The 15,342-nt window shown below is 37.8% G+C and overlaps 1 protein-coding gene across 3 annotated transcripts in view; it reads left to right on the top strand.

The window, feature by feature from the left end:
• Nucleotides 1-10,887, top strand: part of PAG1 (phosphoprotein membrane anchor with glycosphingolipid microdomains 1) — a 140,840-nt gene extending 129,953 nt beyond the window's left edge. For 2 of the 3 annotated variants that reach the window (XM_004479104.5, XM_058275674.2), the window contains 2 exons: nt 2,836-2,895; nt 6,789-10,063. In XM_004479104.5, coding sequence (XP_004479161.2) covers nt 2,836-2,895; nt 6,789-7,139 — 411 coding nt within the window. In that variant the 3' untranslated portion in view covers nt 7,140-10,063. Of the gene's footprint in view, nt 1-2,835; nt 2,896-6,788 lie in introns of all 3 variants that reach the window. The other variant, XM_023584817.3, reaches the window with a different exon arrangement.
• The last annotated feature ends 4,455 nt before the right edge of the window (nt 10,888-15,342 follow it).

The raw sequence follows: 15,342 nt of genomic DNA, 5'->3' as shown, positions 1-15,342 counted from the left end.
AGGGTCGGGGGGAGATTAGGCATTCAGTGTTGGACATGGTTAGGTGGAGATATGTGTTGGCCTTCAGATAGCATTGCACAGAGCTGTCGGGTGGCAGCTGCGTAGGTGAGTGAGGTGAAGACGCAAGGCACATGCTGGATGTTTACATTTCAGAATATGGTTTTTAAAGCCAAGAGAGTGAATGAGATCAAAGTCCCAGGGAGGAAGCAGTGATCCACTGTGCCAAACACAACTGATCGGGCAGGAAAGTGAGGGCCAAGAATTGACTGTCGCCTTAGGGACATAGTGGCCATCGCTAACCGGGACCAGAACAAATTCATTCGTTGGAGTGGCAGAGGCAGAAGCTTAACTGAAATGGATGTAGAGTGAGTGGTAAGAGAAACACCATTTGAGTGATTCTTTTAGGCAATTCTTTGAAGAGTTTTGTCAAAGGAATGAAGCAACAGATGTAACTGACTGAAAGTAGGTTTTGGTTTTTTTTTTTAAGATGGAAGAAATAATATTCATGAATAGTGTTGAGACAGAATCTGGTGCATAGAATAAGGGGGTGACTTTGAAGAGGAATATGGAAGGTTTTATCTGTCCTTACAGGAAGTAAGGAAATATGTGTGGATGCAGAACCGAGGGGGACATGGGTGTGGGGTAGGACTTCGTGTAAAATATCCTCACAGCAACACCTAGATTCATGTGCAATTAAATAACTGGGTACTATAGAATAGCCAACTTGGCACATGAGACTAACCGTCGCACTCCCCATACAGAAAACCTTGTTTCAGGGGATAGGGACTATACTGAGGTGGTTATGCTTTGAAGAATTAGTTAAATATTGATGTCCCTGGGGCCACATTTAATTTAAGTACATTCAGAGAAAAAGTGGCTCTCAGCTAAAGCAACAGCAGATCCTTCTGGTGCTTCCCTCTGTGCATGCCCAGTGCATGTCCAGGACTGGCCTCAAAAGATCGAATTACAGTGTCCTTTTTAAAAGTGAAAGTGGATGGATAAATTTAATGATTTGGGCTGTTAATTGTGTTTAGTAAGTAGTTCCAAACTGAACTGTGCAGTCAAAAGGAAACCAATTTAGGATTTTATGCTAATTTTCTTTACCAACATGCCATCTGTTCCTTTGGAGACACCACAAAAAAAATTAGTGTTGACTTCATTTTTGTCCATCTAGATATTTATCTAATTCAATGCTTAATTGTATCAAGCACTGGATTTTTATTTCATTTAAAAAAAGTTTTTCTCATACGAAAGAGTCTGTTTTTCATCATTAATTTTCCACTGTTATATCAAATTATTGTTTGCCCTAAGTTCACTTCTGTCCACATTTGAGTGATGCTCTTGAGTTTCAATGTCATATTCAGTCTGCTGGGTCACGCCAAGCCAAGGAGCTCCAGCACCACACATGACAGGCCCAGCCAGACACAAAGACCATCTCTTGGGCTATGGTCACTGCTTTCAGCATACCAGTGTTCTCAGAGGCTTTGCCTTTCAAACCCAAAGCCTTCCCAGACATTATCAAGAACCACACTGTTATCATTTAACTCAAGGTATGTTGGTCTGTCTTCAGTTTGCCCACCATCCATAGACACACTGTGTTGTTTCATATCCTACGCTTAATTTGACTTCTGACCTGCCTGGTGCCATCCTTCTTCTGCCTACTAAGAGGAAATTTTCTGGGGATCCAATTTGGCTAACCACATGTATGTCACATGCTTATCGAATAAGTTGACCAGAGTTGCACATGAGATTTATTTTCCTCTGAGAGAACTGTGTGTGTTTTTATTTATTTGAACAAATCTAACAAATTCTTTTCTGTGTCCCAACTTTCAAGAATTCTCTCTTCAGGACAGTGATCAGTTTGACTGCCAAGTTATTTCTGGTCTCCACTAAGCTATTAATAGAACAAAAATAATAGGGCTTGAAAATTCCTTGACACTAGAGAGGAGGTAGATGGAGCTTAAGTACGTAAGAATGGTTTGCCAAAGGAAGAAACTTTGAGGTAGTTCAAAAATGTGTTTGGGTTTGTTGTTTTGTGTTTATTTCATCTGGGAAAGTATAAGGAAAGTCTTATTTCACCAAAACAGATTTATCTAGGAGGCATATGGGTTACTACTAGATGCCCTTGTAAAGGTCTTTCAATCCTGACATAAAGTATGCTCTTCCATGACAATTTCAGAAGCAGATTTCCTCTATAAGCAAATCAGGCATGTTTCCCTATTCCAGCTCCACCCAGCTCCACTCTCCAACACTTGAGAGTCTGGTTCTTCTAGAAATTGAGTACTTATCTTACAGAATATTTTTACCCAGTTCATAGTACAAGAAACTCATCCACATGGTCGCCTTCACAATAATCATATTTCACAATAGGACTGTGACTTCTCCATTAGCTTTGGAAGTTTCTAGATGACTTAAGGATCTTAAGTCATCTCTGATCTGATGCCACATGGAGAAATATAAAATTTAAACATTGATAAAGAAATGCCATTCTTTTTATCATCAATCCTTCATTGGTGATCAATCTTTCAGTGACAATTAAGAATTGAAACAGTACCTTAAATAATCGTTTGGCTTGTTTGTACTTACAAGTCAAATATAAAATTAGAAGAAATTTCTCTAAATGTGCTATTACTAGGTATCAAGAAAACCATGCAATAGATTTTTATAATTTTTTATTTCTCAGGTACTTTACCTAATTTTTGTGATTATATTGAAAACATTTAAGAAATCATTTTAAAACATTTTACTAGACAGTTGTGTCACAACATTTTCAGAAGAAAGTTTTTGATTATCGACTTCAAACTACTTTCCTTTGGTTTGTGTTTGTTCTAACAGAGATTCAGTTCATTGTCGTACAAGTCTCGGGAAGAAGACCCATCTCTTACAGAAGAAGAGGTAAGTTTTATTTCTTTATAAATAACCGGGAAACTCCTATAATAAAGAAAGCACTTCTGTCCTTGAACAAACGCACTATAATTTTACCCTTTGCTGAAAAAGCTAAAATACTTTCTTAAGCATATGTTTGGAGATCAAGATGTAAGTATGTTGGCTTTATAAAGGCTCAGAGAGTGACTGGTAGATGGTAAGACAAGAAGATAGAATGAACAAGTCAGCTAAGTAAAAGAAACTAAAAGAGAAGGATCAGGAAAAAATAGAAAGGGGAAGGAAGAAATAGGAGTAAGGAGAGAGAACATTTAAGTATGGGAGCTTCAGTCAGCAGCCAGGAAGACCACATTAGAAGGAAATTAATAATGAATTAGATGGGAAAGCGGACTTAGCCCAGTGGTTAGGGCGTCCGTCTACCACATGGGAGGTCCGCGGTTCAAACCCCGGGCCTCCTTGACCTGTGTGGAGCTGGCCCATGCGCAGTGCTGATGCGCGCAAGGAGTGCCGTGCTGCATAGGGGAGCCCCACACGCAAGGAGTGCACCCATAAGGAGAGCCGCCCAGTGCGAAAGAAAGTGCAGCCTGCCCAGGAATGGCGCCGCCCACACTTCCCGTGCCGCTGACAACAAGAGAAGCGGACAAAGAAACAAGACGCAGCAAATAGACACAGAGAACAGACAACCAGGGGAAGGGGGGGAATTAAATAAATAAATAAATCTTTTAAAAAAAAAAAACAAAAGCATTGTTTAAAAAAAAATGAATTAGAGAACACAGGAAATTAGGACAGGTGGGCATAGAAAATTGATCTAGCCTGGGAGACAGAGGGAAAAGGCTTAATGAGGAATTTGGGAACCAGAAAGCAGGAAACTTTAGGAAGTATAATTCTAGGGTAGAGTTAGGGTCATAGGCACCATCCAGCAAGAAAGGACTATATATTCACAAGAACCAGGGCTAAAAGTTCACTAATTGAACCTTCAGTGAAACATTAAAATTGTAAAAGTCAATATAAATGTCCTTACGTCAAGCTAGGTTCAGACACAGGGCTTAATACCTTTAACTTATCTAGCTGCATATAGCACCTATCTGGAATTTCTAGCATAGTAAATTTTTTCCATGTACAAAAATGATGACATATGTAGGTGCACTGTTTTCTATATAGGACCCTGGGTAGAGTATGAAAATATGAAGGTAGACTACAATTCCACATGGAAAGTACAAGTAGCAGAAATGCTTCCCTTAGGCACAAGCCAAAACCCTGGAAGCATCCTTGAAACTCCATTTCCTTGTTGTCCTGAGACCCAGTCAATCACCAAGTCCTTTATTTCCACCCACAGATGTTTTCTATCTTGCACCACCTCTGTCCTTCTCCACTGTGGCCGCCCTCACTAGACCATGGCAGTGCCTACCTCCAGGGTCTCTAGGCAGCTCCCTCGCCTCCCTCCAGACCGTCTTCCACACTGGAGACAGAGGACTCTTGTTTAAAAACACCAATTAGGACAAGCTAACCAAAGGAACCTGATCCCATTTGGGACGGGAAAGTCAAATACATAGATCCAGAAATTAATCCTTTAAAATGAATTGAGACTGTGTGAAATTTTAATTACTTTTCTTTTTTTATCTAGCACTTGTTTGTGGTTTTTGACAATGGGACCTAGTTCTCCTGGTGAATTTTTAATGTAAAATAAAGAACTGCGGTTCACATGCATTAATTTTAAAGAGAAGAGGATTTAGAAAAATAAATATGGAAATCACTTATTTTTATATTCATATATTAGACAGTCTAGAGTGTAACTGGGAGCCAAGTTTTAAGCACTATTATCCAATTAATAGAATGATGGAGAAAGGGTTGATTGTAAAAAGAGACATAGGAAAAAGGAACAGTAATTTATGAGAATATAATGACAATTTAAAAGTAAGTAATACAGATGAGAGAGTTTAAAAAGAGAAAAGTTGAAAAGCTAAATAGCAAGGGGGCTTAAAGAGAAACCTATATACAAAATGGAAATAACAGTTGTCGAAGACAGAGATTTAAAAGAAACATTAGAAGACTTGAGAAGCTTTTTAAAAAGCTGAAATGTTTTATGACGCCCTCTGCACACTGAGTTTATGCAAAGATGTATTAAGTTGCAGGTTAATGAAAGAGCCCATAGTCAAATATATATATAAATGCCAAGAAGACCCAAGAATACTTCCCAAGAGAGGGGAGCATTAATGACAGGGGCCATAGGGAAAGAAGTTAAAGAGAGAAATAGAATTGGTCTTAAGGGCCAAATCTCATTTTGACTATCTAGGTAAAGGAGGGTTTGTGCTCCTCAAAGGTGAGGAGTAAATACCTAATAAGCCAGTCCCCCTTATCACTGTCACCCATGATTTACCCCATTATAATCTGTCCACATTTTTGGCTTGGACACCTCTTAGAATAATGAGTTCTTATGTTTGCCACTCAGTTGGAAAGGCAGTTGTTGTTTTTATTCTTCCTAAATTCAAAAATTATATGACAGTTTTTCTATTTTGAGAGCAATTTTTTTTCCATTAAAGCCTCTAAGGTGGGAATCATTCATTAAATGGTCAGATCAACATAGCAAGAATTTTCTAATGACTATTTCTATGACTCTAAACTGTTGGATGGTCAAATACTAGCAAAACTGAACCATCAGAGGGTCGGGAAAAGTCCTCATGCCAATGACCAGTGAACAAGCAGCAGGTTTGTGTGAAGGAGCTCCGAGCTGGCTGGAAACTTCATGCACAGTACATGAGCTGTGTGAAAGGAGGAAAATGTCTATCGGCACTCGGGCAGCCAAGCTTCTGTCAGGAAGCACGTTCGTTTATTTTCAGGGTGTTTGAATGAAACAGTCACTATAGCAAAAATATACACAGGTAATGAAAGATATTTCTACTTATTTCCAACCATTTCTAACAATAAATATAATACCACCCCAGAAATCTAACAGTGCTGACATTCAGTCTATTGTTACCAAAGAAAATTAGATCTGTCTTGATATTAGAGGCTGTGGGGATATATTAGCAAGACTGAGCAGCTGAGTCCTCGGAAAGTAGGCTGCTCTTACCCTAGGAAAGGGCATCTCGTAAACTGATGGTCTGTAGATTGCATTTCCTTGGTTGGATGCAAATAAGAATTAATATTCCCATTAAAGGAAATGGGAATATTGAAGAGCCTATAAATGTCTGTTTAACCAATAACCTACAACTAAGTCAAAAACTAATTTCTGAAAAACAATACTCTTATGTGCTGCCAAACAGAAAACCACAAACTACTTTTCAAACCACTTGGATGCAGGAAAAAGTGATAGTGTAAGGCAGGAATTTTCACACTTTGGTTAACATCAGAATCAGCTCAGGGGCTTGTGAAAGCACAGATTTCTGAGAGTCACCACCAAAATTTCAGATTCAGTGGGTCTAGCGTGGGGGCTGAAAATTTACATTTCTATCAGATCCTGCTGCTATTGTGGGTCCGAGGCCCACACTTTGTGAATCGGTGTTTTAATATATATTTTCTGCCTCTTTTTGTAAAGCAATGGGGTCCTTTTTCAGGTAAAATCTGATTTTTATGTCGAAATCAAACAAAAAATGATGCTGATGTTAGGTCCTGGGGCTTCTTGAGCCACCCAGACCTTGAATGAACCCAGTTTCCCCACAGTTGTACAAATGTGATTAATAAAGTCATGTAAATGTACAACAGAGTTCTATAGAAGATTATTAATATGTAACCTAACTGTACTGATGTACTCCAGGAGTAGTACAGGTAATAAAGAACACATCTTCAAGGGACACACACACAGGCTCCTACACACTCATAAGTGCTAAGTAGCTGGCTTGTCACTGAGGAGGAGGGGTAGGTTCACAGCTGGAAGCTTGCTTATTCAAGTCCCCTTTGCTTTCTAGATCTCCGCCATGTACTCATCAGTGAATAAGTCAGGACAGTCACTTAAAGTGCCAGAGTCCACCTACACCTGTATTCAGGATGGAGCCCCTCAGAGGTCCCCGTCTTCCTGTAATGATCTCTACGCTACTGTGAAAGACTTTGAGAAAACTCCCCACAGTGTCAGCACGCCTCCTCCAGCAGGGAGACCCAGCGAGGTGCCGGAGCCGGATTATGAAGCAATACCGACGCTAAACAGAGAGGAAGAGAAGGCTACCCTGGAGACCAACGGCCACCATGGCCTTTTCCCAAAGGAGAATGACTACGAGAGCATTGGGGACTTGCAGCAGTGCAGAGATATCACCAGGCTCTAGCAACCTGGAAGACAGAGCTTCAAAGGACACACGGTCAGCCGTTTGGGGACATTTCTGTGGAAAACAAGAGGTGATTTTTATCTCTATTTATATGCTGCTTGAGGAAACAGAAGACCATTGCCGATGCCCCAACTGTTTCCCCAATTTCTGAAACAGTGAGCTATATACCTGGCTGCACCTGCGTGCACCTGGCTGCATGGGACACGCACACCCAAGCACATCTCCCTCCGCAAAAGAGCCAGTCCGGCCAGGGTCATCCCATTGGTGGGGAAACCAAGTGCAAGGAAGAACTGCACTCCTCAAGAACCGCAAAACCACCTGTCTCAAATACTGCCATCCCAAGAGTGGGTTTTCCTTCCTTTCTTCCCTTGTGGCTATCTGCTCCCAGCTTAAAAATGTTTGGCTTTTCTCCCCCTGGAAAGGTGTTTGGTTCATTCTAAGGAAATTCTTCTACCAGGTTTGTCTTTTGCCTTCAACCTAGGCCTGTTAGGATGGTAGAACCTGGGGCTGCTGGCTGCCGTCTGACAGGCCACTCCTCATCGAAAACTGTTCCAGCACCCCAGCACCCAAGCCCTGCAGGCGGATAGGATTGGGGTGCCCCCTGAGTCAACAGTTTTTCTGTCTTATTTTGGTACTCTGCAGTCAGCAACCACTCCCCAAATACTCTACATCAGTTTTCAATGCCTTTTTTTATTCTTCTGGTTAACACATTTCCCACTACCCTACCCCCATCCCAGTATTTTAAAACTCTCCAGAGCTTTTTCAGTATTTTCAGTGAGTTTTGTGGTACTTGTTTTAGCCCAGAACGCGTTACTTCAAAACAGTGAGCCTTAATCTTTATGTTGGAACACAGACCAATATTTGGAAGGCAGCCGCGCTGTTCGCCTGAAGGGCTGTGGGGCTGAGTGGGCGTTTTCAGAAGATCCCTGCTGCCCCCACTACAGTGTGGCCCGTCGTCAGTTACCTGCTATCCTAAGGTAATCTATATAGATTAAAATGTAAACATTTATTTTTGTTATCAAAATTTATAAGATGTTTTCTGTTTAATGCCTAATTTTCAGAAAAGCGCCAGAAAAAATGTAAATTAACTATTTTGATTTTATGTATAATGATTTATATTCTCACATTGAAGATATTATAAAGCACACAAGCTAGGTATTTACAAGTAGTTCTCTTTTTCCTACCAAGTGTTTAAATATTGAGGTTTTTTTTTAAAGACTTCACTTTTCTGATGGTACTTGGAGCTCCTGGTCAAAATACTCTGTATAAGTGGGATAAAATAAATAAGTGGATCAATAAATAAGTGGGATAAAAATAATCATTTCCAGTGGTTTGTACTGGGAAATATTGAAATATTTGAAAGTATAAAAATGGAAAGAAAACCAAAATATGACTAGGGATGACTGAATTATGAACCCCTTAATGTTATCATAGTTCCTTTAAGGTCCAGTTACATTTTTAAGAGAGCGATGAATTCCACCATCCAGTGCTCACAAATGCAAATTGCCTGTTGGGATTTTTTTTTCTTTGTTGTACAAAATCAATGGCTGAAAAAACTCAGATTGAGAGCATCAGTTCGGTTTGAATGTAGTCATCTCCTTAGATTGTATAAGGCCAACATTGGAAAGCTTGTTCACTTTTCTTTTTAAAAGGAACCTCGTTGAAGTGCTATTATGAAGAACGAGTTAGAGAAGGGGGCCTTTTTCTACATTGATAACCAAAAAAAAAAAAATGAGGCAATTATTCCATACTGCTGTGACTTTTCACATTTAATAATCTTGCTGTTTTCACTTGTTATGACAAAGAATGCAGTTGGGAGGATGAAGCATCTTGAAAGTTGTAGAGGCCACTTCATTGGCATGTTTATCCATCCCTTGCATTCATGGTTTGATTTTGTGACTGCTCTGTAAATACATTTCTGAAATTGTAAAGTGAGCTTTATTAGGATAAGCTGGTTGGTTGTTGGTATTTGTCAATCAGCCTAGCCTGGTCTCTCTCCTGAAGATGTCATGTGTATAAACATACGCGTCTTTAATTAGAACACTATGGCAGAATACCCTTGGATTAGAAAGAAGTTTCTCAAGAAACCATAAGGCCCTTGTTCTCTGAATTCAGATCCTTCATAAGCATTGTTAAGTATTAATGAGCTTGACCCAACAGTTTCTTATGTCCTAGTGTTCCCTTAATACACAGTAACAGCCATGTTACAGTGTACCTAGTATTGTGCATGATATAGTGACGCCCTTTGTGGGCACCTTGTGGCTCAAGGGTTTTCTTGTACTCCATAATATCTTATCACCAGAGAGGTAAGTTTGAGCTATGAGATGCAAAACCGTTTCTAGAGAGAGCAGCTTGTTGTAAATAGTCATATCGTCTTGAAACTCCATTATCAGAATTTCCCCCAGAAGTTTTCAAGTAGAGATTGTGCTATATAGCCATAAAATCTGTACTGAAATATCTCTCTTGATTTGTGATATCAAATATTAAGGAACTATAAGCTCCTCCAGCCCAGTCACCAGGACAAATCTGGGAGAATAAGCGATAGCACAGTCCATGAGGGTTGGGGAGAGTGCAGGGGAGTAAATTTTAGGAAATTGGATTTTCTCTTCAGGCCATTGGGTACTTTATTGAAGTATATTTATTGATGTATCATCACCGTTTTGATGTTATAATACACTTTTTCATAAATTTAATCACTTTTGCTTAAATGGTTGAAAACCTGTGCTTGAATCTTTGAGTTGAACAAAAGACTAGGTTTCTTTGAAAAAGCTCCATCTTGCCCTAAATGCTATAGAGTCTAAATGTATGAAAGGTAATTACCAAAAAATATAAAGTACCTTTAAAATTCAATTATAACATTCATTTTATGCATTCAATTATAATAACCCTGGTTATGTGAAATTACACAAAAAGAGAAAAACAAATTTAGGAACTTTTTTGTTTAATAAGCCTATCTTGCCTGAAAGTAGGATCTTCATTTTTATCCAGATATTTTGAAAGTTTTTAATATTTTTCAAATAAAGTTAGGAGAAAAATACAATCTGTTTTACATGAAATGTTTGAAAATTTTTAAATTCTAGAAGAAAGTAACCTTTGCAAATGCATTGGCTACATACTTTTTTTTCCTTTCCGGACTAAATTGGATCATTAGGTCTGTTAAAGCTTTTGAAGGTACGACTCTTCTTTGTGGGGAAAAGCTAATTACTGATTTATCTGTCCTCAAAATTCAAAAGTTACTTTTGACTGCTAAATTAACAGAGAACTAAATTTTAGCCTCAGGGTGTCATTTTATCTCTTTCTCTTATTTTCGTTTTTCTAAGTAAAGCATTTACTTTAGCCAATTATATATATATATATATATGTATATATGTATGTGTGTGTATATATATATGTGTGTGTGTATATATATATATATATATGGTTGGCACTGATTGATATGTTCCAATACATATTTTGAATATTCATCCTACTAGTATGATAAACTTTTGTCATAAAAGCAGAATTAGAAGAAATAGTTCTCCAAAAGTTTTCATTTGGTAATGACAAGAAAACCTTTTGATTTGTCCTCACTTATTACATATTTCTAATTAATACATTCAAATTTTAAATTAGTGTCTATAATTCTCTCTGATGAAAAATGGTGATATTTTATAATAGTTTTATTTGACATGTGACTCACTATGAATTCAACCAGAGACTGGGAATTGTAAATATGTGGATGTACTTTTCCCATAGATGTTTGAGAAAAGATTTGCCTAAAGTAACCATGAGCCAGAATGAAACCAGGTCAAGATACCACCCTCATCTCTCCATATACATAGCAGCATAGCAAGGACCATGTGGTGGCATTTCATTTCCTTCCCTCTAGAAATCATAACGTTAACACACAGAACCAATGGGCAGTAATGTAGTGTGATGTTCAAAAGACTACCCTGAGATTATAACATGGTTATAATTTCAGAGCTTCAGTTCAAGACCGAACTAGGATTTTGTAAATGAGTATGTGATTTTTTCCCAATGCACCTTGTAATAGTTAATGTGAGTTGGTGTAATCTAATGATGCCATTCTTCTGAAAGTGTTGATTTCTTTCACTCAGCCAGCTTCGCATTGGCTGCTGGAAGCACAGTAGGTACTGATGGTTATATCCTGAAAATCTTGACAGGTTTATTGTACTGTGTAATTGGAAAAAAGTTAAAGTGTAATGTTTGGTGTTAATAAGTGACTTATGTGAAAATAGGAACATGTGTCTATAATATCAAATAAGGCTTTATTTGCAGTGAAATCTAAATTTCTTGTCCTGTAGTAGTATTTTCTTGCTCTCTATTGTACCTTTTTTTAAATACATTGACAGTAGCATTAGAAAAGTTGAGCACACTTAGAAAAGTATTTGACTTAAAGAGATCAGAAACCATAATGAATTAGACTCTATCTGGAATAACCAAAATAAATTCAAAATCATGGTCCAGAAGAGAACAAACATTTATGTGCTATTTTTTTTTCTACCGCTCATCTTTAAGTTTGTATTTACACCCAGTCACTAGTATGTGTAAAGTATTTCATTGTTTTTCAGTTTCTGCCTTACATTAACTGAGAAATAGTAATCAGATTTCTCTTAACATCAAGTGAAATGGGAAATAATTTTTTAAAAGGCAATTTTTTAAAAAATTTTCAACTTGATAATGATTTAACTTAGTAAAATTAGATGGTATTTATTTTTAATGTATTGACTTCTGGTTGTCTCATATTACCTTGCATAATGTATTATAAAGGCTGATAATTGTCATTCTTCAGACGTCTCTGTGTTAAATTGGCAAAAGTAAACTGTTAATTTTATCTTTTAAATAATTTCATTGTATTAATATGTCTCATGTTTTCATGGGAAGTCTGAAATATAGCTAAAGAAACAAAAGTCTGTTATAGAAAAAATAAATAGGAATTTGTATTTCATTGTTTATGCATTTTTTTCCTCATAAAATTTGTTTCCAAAAAGTGAGATATTGCCTTAGGTGGGCCTTATCAGTTTTAAAGTACTCCCCTTACTCAGAAATACTCAAAAATAATTCATGACTCTTCAGAGCATTTCTACTGAGTGTTTCAAAGGTTATTTGTGATGGTCAAATTGCCCAATTCACAAAATAGTGGGAATGTTGTTTTCAATACTGGGAAGTTTAAATAACTCTTACTGTTTTCAACATCTTATCATTTTCCCCTACCTAATTCTACTTATGTGAAGGGATAAGTCCAAAGAATAGATGCATGAAGCCACTATATGTTCCATTCCAGCCCTTTTTGGCTCCTTCTGCCAGATGACTTTATGTCACTTTTGTCTCCTCTGTCTGGTCTTCTCTCTAAGTTCCCATTCACCTCTCCAGTACTGACCACAGTATCAGAGAGCCTGCCTGCCAGCATGGAGCCCTTCCTCATTGTCACCAGGTAGGCAGACAGTCTACTTAACTCACATTTGACGATTCACAGGCTGTCAAGATAGTATCAGGTTCCACCTGTGCAAACAGATGCTAGGAGTTCATGAGTTTTGGTAAACCTCATACACTCTTGCCCACCACTTTCATGAGAAAGGTTGACACTAAGGGGCCAGAGAAGAGAATCAAATTTCCGTTGAGAAATCAAAATCACAAACACAGAAAAATGCACTAACCAAGTAAGCTCACTGTCCCCCAAATGTCCGAGACTGCCCTGTGCCTTCTCATTTCCAGTCAAGAAACAAGCTCACTGAGCCATGTGTTGAAGGTAGGTCTTTGTAACAGAGAAGGACACCAGTAATTAGACTAGCAGGGGTTCTTAACCAGGGGTCTGTGAGCTTGAATTTAAATTCAAAAAAGCATCATTCTTGTGGGAACGTGTTGGTGTGGGTGTGATATATTTATTAAATAATACACAGTATAGTGTGGACTTAGTAAGGGGTCCGTGGGTTTCTCCTGACTGGTCTGTGGAACAAAAAAGGTTAAGAACCTAAGAGTTAGAGAAAACTGAATATTTTAAGGAAAAGTTCCATTTCTTGTAAGAATCCTTTTTTGAGTAAATTAAGTATAAAATATTTTAGCCACATAGCTATTGTCATACCCTCATCCTACCACCCTCCAGCCCTGCCCTCGTAAGTAGTACTTATGTGAGGTAGGTCAGATGTACTAGTTAGAGTCACTCTCCCGGATCTGAAGAAAACTGTGGAGTGACCACGACTGAAAATAGCGCGGTCATTTATAGGCAGACTGCCTGACCTTTAGAGTGAGAAACCAGGTCCTTTCAAGTACTAGGGACAAGTAAATAGATGATAGAGCAGCTGAGTTCCCATTTTCTACATACTTAAGGATTAAGGGTGTGTTTAGTTTTTATCTCTTACGTTTCAAGTTTCTAGCATATATTTTTTTATATGAACAGAAAACACGTCTGCTCATTCTCTTTATACGTGTAACTTTTAAAACAACCAACTCATATGCAAACGAGGCACCCTAAATAGGACAATAATTGAGGGAGACCAGGCTTGGTGCTTGGAGCCTACGCTTCAGAACTGTCTTCTTGTAATGTCCTGGTTTGGTTTAGTCTGGTTTTTTATCTGAACAACTTGGAAATCGTGAGTTTAAAACAATCTCCTTTTCCTTTCTTAAAGCTAAGGAGACTTTTCTCTTAACCTTTTGCTGCACATTTCAACAGGAAAGGTTTGCTTGAAAGACACCATGCCCTTCCTAGGTGAGGAGACTGACGCCAAAAGCCCGAGTCCGTAGGAAAGGATCCGGAACATTCCTTTGGCAAAATTTTTTATATTCGTAACATAAAACACAGAAATGAACCTGGTGTGATAGTCAAGATCCATCCCTTAAAGCGTGTTTACTTTTTAAATCTTTTTAAAAATATATATGTTGACTCTCTTGTTTTTCCTGCAACCACACTAGAAACTTAATTCCTTTGGGTTGCTTTGTGACTGGTGACTGAAGGCCTGAAAAATGGCAGTGTCTTTAGCCGTGCTTGTCCCTTGGGGAGAAGTAATGTGGAAAATTTCAGGAAAGCAGAATTTTTTGTTGTCAACAAGTATTTGAGAGTGTTCTACAAGACCTCAGATTTTGACTCTTTTTTTTTCCTTAACTTTTTCTGAGTATCAACTACATATTTGATTCTAGGACGTGGGCTGCAGGCAAAATAGAAGCAAAATTTCAACTAATTAACATGGTCAAGACTTCCTGTTCCCATATGTCTCACTTTATGTGTGTCTTTAGAAAATGTACTATCCCAACTTCCTGTCTGCCACTGAGTCTCTTAAGGAGTAAACAGTAAATGTGTATATAAAATGAGAAAGATTATGTCAAAGCTTTAAATTGTTTAGATATTTTCTTCTTTTTAAACTCAAAAGTAAATCTGGTTTGTGGACAGGATAGTATAATACAGATACTAAAGTATGATTTATGAGTAACCAGAAACATCCTTTAAAATATGTTTCATCTAAAAATGATAGACTTCTAAGTTTAACTGAGAAAAGAAACCACAGATTTTAAAGAACACAAACAAAACTTTCCATAAGCTCTTTCTGTAAAAGTATAGGATCAGCCTAACATTCGCCCCAGGGTATTTGTTTCCTGCCTATAGTAGTTTGAACAAATTTTATGAGAGAAAAAATGCACATTTTTTTATTTCTTGGAAAAGTGAATCAAAGTGTTGAATTCTCAGAGAAGCACTGATTTTGGAGACAAGAACCCAGGGCTGTGGTTCCTGTTCTGTCATTGACTTTACTCTGTGAACTTGAGCAAATTATTTAACTTCTCTGTGCCTCAGTTTCTCCATCCACAAAATGGGGATATTGATACCAACCATTACCTACCTCATAGGGATGTTATGGGGACAAACAAGATAAATGCAAATGCTTTGAACTCTTTGGAAGAAAGGTGCTATATAAATTGAAGGTGTGTCATTTTTAATGACCCAATTATTATGTTTAGGGTTTAAATAATAGCAATACTGTAGTCATGTTAATAAGTTTCAATTTGATGCATATTTACAGTTCTCTTCTGTGGCCAGATGTTCACCATTCATTCAGTAACGGTACCTAAGGAACTGAAATGGGTATTTGTTTTCCGTGTGTTTCTGCTGGTAGTATTTCTATTCTGAATATTCAAAAAAGCTGGAGTTTAACTTGTTTTATCTTCTAGTTTACATGTAACGAACCTTATTCAAGCTGTATATAAAGGTATAATT

The sequence above is a fragment of the Dasypus novemcinctus genome, chromosome 14, assembly GCF_030445035.2.
Source record: "Dasypus novemcinctus isolate mDasNov1 chromosome 14, mDasNov1.1.hap2, whole genome shotgun sequence".
NCBI lineage: Eukaryota > Metazoa > Chordata > Mammalia > Cingulata > Dasypodidae > Dasypus > Dasypus novemcinctus.
This window is presented reverse-complemented; position numbering and strand designations above follow the sequence as displayed.